Source organism: Rhincodon typus, unplaced genomic scaffold (assembly GCF_021869965.1).
Source record: "Rhincodon typus isolate 14 unplaced genomic scaffold, sRhiTyp1.1 hic_rhity00012309, whole genome shotgun sequence".
NCBI lineage: Eukaryota > Metazoa > Chordata > Chondrichthyes > Orectolobiformes > Rhincodontidae > Rhincodon > Rhincodon typus.
Window position 1 is genome coordinate 318 of NW_025977947.1, and position 6,406 is coordinate 6,723.

The window sequence follows — 6,406 nt, forward strand, 5'->3', positions numbered from 1 at the left end:
TGGATACAGTGGGCATGGAGAAGATGGTTCTACTACTAGGAGAGACTAGGACTACTACTAGAGAGACTAGATGATAACCTCAGAATGAAGGGACTAAAAGGAGGAGGAATTTCTTCAACTAGAGGGTGGTTAATGTGGAACTCATTGCCAGAGAGGGCCATGGATGCCAAGTCATTGAGTGTCTTTGAGACAGATAGATAGGTTCTTGATTAGTAAGAGCATGAAGGGTTAAGAGGAGAAGAAAAGAGAATGGGGTTGAGAAACATATCAAACATGATCAAATGGTGGAGCAGACTCAATGGCCCAAATGGCCTAATTCTGCTCCTACATCTTATGGCCTTGAAGAGGCATAGCAAACCAATGGAGAAGAGATTTATTTATACAACAGATTTGCAAAGCTTTTCATTGGAAAATAAAGTTTGAGGAGATCTGATTGAGGCAAAACAGATATTTTGATCAGGCAGATCTAATTTAATTGATTGACAAGTTAAAATCATCATAAAGTCCCTACAGTGTGGAAATAGGCCATTCGGCCCAACAAGTCCACACCAATCCTCTGAATGGCATCACATACAGACCCATTCCCCACCCAATATTTCTCATGGCTAACATCTAACCTACACATCCCTGGCCACTGTGGGGCAATTTAGCATTGCCAATCCACCTAACTTGCACATCTTTGGATTACGGGAGGAAACCAGAGAACCAAGAAGAAATCGACGCAAGAGAGAATGTGCAAACTCCACTCAGTTGCCCGAGGCTGGAATCGAACCCAGGTCCCTGGCAATGTGCCGCCTGACAGACAAATATTAAAGAACACCAAAATAACAAACTGGGGCCAGGACAGGTGAGGATAATAGTTTTTCTTTTTTAAAAAATACAAGCAAAGGCAAGTGGATATTTGTCTGTAGAATGGTCTTTCATACAAGATCCTGGAAGCAGAATCTACAAGTGCCATTTGGGTCATATTTCAGATGAAAATGAGAGTAAGCTTGTCTTTCGCTCGAGTGCAGGGCAGTGTGTGCCCTAGACACACAAAAGAGTAAGTTCATTTGTTATTCAACCATTCTGATTTTGGAGCTGCACACATGAACTGGAACAAAGTAATTCTTATTCGATTTCTGGCAACAGCAAGTGGAAACAAAAAAATGTCTGTGCTGCATAAACTGCAGATTTGTAAAAAAAATTCTGAGATGCCCCTCACATTTCAGAATTTAAGAAATTATTTCACTTGCGTAATATTGCTCTCTCCATTGGTATCCTCTACATCTCTATTTAAATTAATGCTCTGAACCTATGACATGTTCTGCATATTACTACTGTGTTGTATTCATTCATTTTAAACTGAAGTGAGTTTGATTCCTTTGCTTTGGCATCACGATCATTATTTTGTTTTAAATAGACCTGGTATTATCTTTACTTTTTTTTAAAAAAGGAATTGGATGTACCCCACTCCAGAGATCGAGAAATCAAGATGAACAGAAGTTTAAAAAGAGTTTAAATATTAACCAAACCAGATATACATTCAGCATATTAGTTTTCTCTCAGAGAGTTGATAATTCTACAGAAAGTGCCCATCACATTTTCTGATCTGTTCAAGTAATAGATTCAAATATATGTAGATAGGAGGAAAAGACATATTGGACTGAAACATTAACTGTTTTTCTCTCCACAGATGCTTCCATACCTGCTGGGTTTCTCCAACACTTTTTTATTTCAAATTTCCAGCATCTGCAGCACTTTGGTTTTATTTGAGAAACAAATTATCTTTTCAGAGTTACCAATCAGGATACTAGCACTTGCAGATCAAATTAATATTTGACAGATTTCTTGCATCAGTCATGGATCCTCATGTGGATAAGCACTGACATAGTTTACCTACAGCACCACATTTCAAACATCCAACATTGTGAACTGCACTTTAGAAAAAACACTTTAAAATACTAAATATTAAAAGTTCTTGCAACAAACAGAAACAAGCTTAGCTACAGAAATAAAAGGAATCAAAGGAAGTCATTCAGGAAATCCTAGGTAGTTGGTCCCAGACAACTGTTCAAAGACCGAAGATGGAATGATGGGAAGGAGGATGTCAATAAAGCGTACAGTTTGGCATGTACAGCTATCCTTGGGGTCAGAATGAGTCAAGGACACAGATTTGTAAACATTGACAAGAACTTTCAAGTCAACATTTTGGGGGAAAGTAGCCAATTGCATGCAGTAAGGATAATATCTCAACTTGAATGAGGATTCAACTTTGCAAATGAAGGTCCATGGGTAACTTGCAAGTAGGGGATTCAGCCCGGAAATGGTGATCTGATGAGTGTGAAGCAAGTCAAGGGTGGAGCAAGACAAGGCAGAGTGTAGCCGTCTCAGAGACGGCAATAGATAGCCTTGATATAAACTGAGACATGAAAAGCCGAGCTCAGGATCAAACATGACATCAACCTAGTTCAATAAACACACGTGTATAGGACACAAACACTTATGTCAGGGAGGGTGGGGAAACTGATTCATCCTGCAATATTACCAGGGTTTTCAGATCACCAAATACGTTCTGCCTCTATTTATCCTCAACTGTCTCATATGTACATCGTTTACATCTGGGACATTTTACCCTGAAGAAAATATAAAACTCCATTTGATATTAGAAACCAGAATTTACCTAAATCGAGCAGGCGACAAGGGTGTCGGTGGAAACATTCCGGGTTCGAATGAATCAAAATACGTCAATGTCCACGAGAAACTGCAGCATGAGAAACCAGCCGTCAAAGCCAAAATCAACGAACTCCAAAGGCCTGAAAAAAAAGGAAAGTTGTTAAAAATAGTGACAAGGAAAAAAAAAGGGGCTTAGTACATTTAAAACGACATGCCAACTTCAAAGGATACGTTACCTAAAATACCGGTTTTAATACCATCCTCACTGTTTTCTCTGTCCCAGCGCAAATCTGCAACCGCAATTCAGGTCATTTTAAATCAAAGTTGGATGCTTAACAAAGTTTTAAAGCTTCCCCAAGAATCAACTGATGAACAAACAGTACCTTTGAGGATTAAGTACATAACCGCTAGAAGAAAGGCAATGAACGATATCACAATGATACAACACAGCATTGAGCACAGCCGGGCCGGCCACTTCTTACTCGGGGAGTTACTATAGGCGGTGGGCACCAAAACCCGGTTTGGCCTCGTCCTGTGACTCGGCAGAACCACGGCCTCCTTCGCGGAATCTGTCTGTGAACGAACGCCAGGCGACTCGACGTCCCCAGGGTCACAGACCATCAGCTCCCCACCGTCTGGCCAGAGGCCGTCGGGCGGAGCGGACATCCCGCTCCGCTTCAAGTACCGCGGCATCGAGCAGTAACTACTACCGCCGAAAACTACCAGCACAGAGAAACAGCTCCCTCTCCCACAGAAAACGAACAGCTATTACTACCACTGCAGGCACCACCACCTGAAACCTCCTTCCCGCCTCTCTCTCCAACTCTCCGTCCAACCAACCAAAGGCGTGAAAAGACCCCACCCCCAGCTCCGACAGCTTCATCCAATCAAGAGAAGAGCTCGGGGAGGGCGGGACAGACGCTTTCGGTTTGCGGCACATGATTGGTGATAGGTGCTGACATCACACGGGGTGCAGGGCGGGACGAACGTCAGTCTCTCGTGCTCTATAGGCGGAAAATGCTGTCACTCAAAGTGAGGTGCGTGGAACATTTTCCAGCACTTGATTGGCTAATTGTCCATCACTCTACGGGAAGAGGCGGGGTGAACTGTTCCATTGTCTGGCGAACAGCGCTGTCACCCGGTACGAAGGGGCGGGGCTGAATAGTAATCGTCATTTAGTTGGTTAATAACGCGGTTATGCAGAGCGAGAGGCGGGGTTAAACAGTTCTCTGCGTCTGATAGGTGAATAGCGCTGTCACTCAGTACGTCTGTTCCGGGGATGCAGATCCCGTCACCTTTGACCTTTGCCCCTTTGCTAGGCTGAGCCAGTCGGATCGCGCGCCGCTGTTACTGCGGGTCGTGAGGGCCGCGCCGGAGCGGAGCCGAGAACATGGTGAGTGCGGGAACTGCAGTGAACAGAGCCGCCCCTTTACTGGAGCCGAGTCTGCGGTGAGAGAGAGGTTCGGCTCATCCGAGCCCTGCTTCATGAGTGGCTCGAGTGGCAGCTGCTGCTACCGCCGGCGACCGGGCTTCCTCTCCGTGACTGGGCCGCACAGCGACCTCTGCAAGATGGGCGCGTGTTGTGAGAGGCGGCTGGATGATGGCCTGATGGTTGGCGGGCGGGGCGTTTTGCAGGCCGCGGGGGAGCCTCACCGATCGCTCGGTGTGTCCGTTCCTCTTGGCGGAACGCGGTAGCGCGGCGCTTCCGAGTTTTAAAAAACATCAAAGCGGTTCTGTGTAATTATGAATGAATGGACGAATCGGGCTGGGAGGGTGAAAATCGCAGTTGGTTTACATTGATCAGGGCTACATGTTTGTGCGGAAATTCAAAATCTGTTCCCAGCCGTTCGTCGTGCACTAAATGAAAATACCCAGTTTAACAACATGGCGTACCTGGCCCTTCCCTCAAAATGAGTAAAAGAAGCCAGGTGATATTAGAATAATGAAAAAGGAAACTGTACTGGTCTGTTCTATCCCGATTGCTCAATGGTAAATTCTAATTAAATATATTGTAAAAGTAATTTGTTCTGATTTGTTGAAAGTGCAGAAATGAATCTACTGTCAAGATGAAATGAATGGAAATATCCGATATGGTTTTATTGGGTTTGCTGATGCAAAATAATTTTCAGGCATACTTCAAATTATTATATTCTGTTGTACTGAACAAACATAATTGGGACATATATTTGCATAAAACATAATATTGTACATAAATGCGCAGGTAGATACATTGCATAGGCCTGAAAAATGAATGTTTATGATATATATTGCCAGCCCACTTACTTTGCCCAATCATAGACATCAACTTTCTCAGCTGCCTGGACTCAGCACTTTGGAATTACTTCCACAGGCGTCTTTGCTTTTTCACCTTTCACTGCCTTAAAGACTTCATAGAATCCCTGCAGTGTGGAAGCAGACCATTCGGCCCACCAAGTCCACACTAACCTGCTGAAGAGCATCCCACTCAGACCCACCCCCTTACCCCGTCCCTGTAAGGGGAGGTGATGGCCTAGTGGTATTATCGCTGGACTGTCAATCCAGAAACCCAGATAACGTTCTGAAGACCTGGGTTCAATTCCCACCATGGCAAATGGTGGAATTTGAATTCAATAATATCTGGAATTAAGAGTCTAATGATGACTATGAATCCATTGTCAATTGTTGGAAAAACCCATCTGGTTCACTGATGTCCTTTTGGGAAGGAAACTTCCATCCTTACCTGGTCTGTCCCTACATGTGACTCCAGACCTGCAGCAGTTTAGTTGACACTTAACTGCCCTCTGTGCAATTTTAGATGGGCAATTAATGCTGCCTAATCAGAGATGCCCCCATCCCGTGAATGAACTAAAAAAAAAACCCTGCATTTCCAATGGCTAATCCACCCAACCTGCACATCCCTGGCCGCTGTGGGCAATTTAGCATGGCCGATCCACCTAACCTGCAAATCTTTGGACTTGGGAGAAAATCGGAACATTCGGGGCAACCAACGCAGACACGTGAAGAATGTGTGCAAACTCCACACAGACAGTTGTTGCCTGAGGGTGGAATTGACCTCTGGTCTCTGGTGCTGTGAGGCAGTAGTGCTACCCACTGAATCACTTTGCCATTCTTGCTTTCAAAACCCAACTGTTTAATCTTGTGTCCTAGTGTCTTCCTCTGGCTTGATGTTCATTTTTATCTGGGCCTGCTGTGTGGTCTTAAGATTGCTTGTAATGTCCCATATGCTACATAAAGGCAAGATGCTGCAATGTTCATACTTCAGCACATTGGATATTTATATTAATCAGTCCAATGAAACAACTGGAACTGTTTCTATTGTCCAATATTTTGCTGTGCAGTGCACTGTCAATATTTCTTTTAAGTATAAATGCAAGACAGGTTGGGTAAATATGAAGCTCTTGAGTGCATTTATGCACTGTCTGTTTCAAGGTGACACAAAACAGGAAGGCCATTTAGCGGACCATCCATCCAGAATAGATCTAAAATTTTCTCATTGCAACGTACAGTTCATTCTTAAATAATAATATTGTTTTTGATTTCTTGGTACAGTGGCGGAGATGATTCAACATGTTACAACAGGAAGTTATCCACATTAATGAATGACCTAAATTAATGCTTTGGGAACACGTTAGCTAGTTTGTAATTACTCAAACTAGATAACACTTTCCCAAAGCATTAATTTAGGTCATTCATTAATGTGGATGACTTCCTGTTGTAACATGTTGAATCATCTCCGCCACTGTACCAAGAA

General features: G+C 43.6%; 1 protein-coding gene across 1 annotated transcript; it reads right to left on the reverse strand.

Moving 5' to 3' along the window:
* Positions 1-2,658: 2,658 nt before the first annotated feature.
* Positions 2,659-3,507, reverse strand: arl6ip6 (ADP-ribosylation factor-like 6 interacting protein 6). The gene is made up of 3 exons (XM_048594652.1): positions 3,039-3,507; positions 2,892-2,945; positions 2,659-2,795 (listed from the first exon to the last, which is right to left on the reverse strand). Exons 1-3 carry the CDS (start codon positions 3,346-3,348, stop codon positions 2,659-2,661), a joined length of 501 nt encoding a protein of 166 aa, XP_048450609.1. The 5' UTR covers positions 3,349-3,507.
* Between the last annotated feature and the right edge of the window lie 2,899 nt (positions 3,508-6,406).

Bases quoted from the DNA above. Each gene is read 5' to 3' on its own strand.
- arl6ip6 (XM_048594652.1), bottom strand. From the start codon at position 3,348: ATGCCGCGGTACTTGAAGCGGAGCGGGATGTCCGCTCCGCCCGACGGC. The intron at 2,946-3,038 runs GTACTGTTTGTT...TTGCGGTTGCAG, and splicing joins TATGTACTTAATCCTCAAAG to ATTTGCGCTGGGACAGAGAA. The intron at 2,796-2,891 runs GTAACGTATCCT...CTTTTTTTTCAG, and splicing joins TATTAAAACCGGTATTTTAG to GCCTTTGGAGTTCGTTGATT.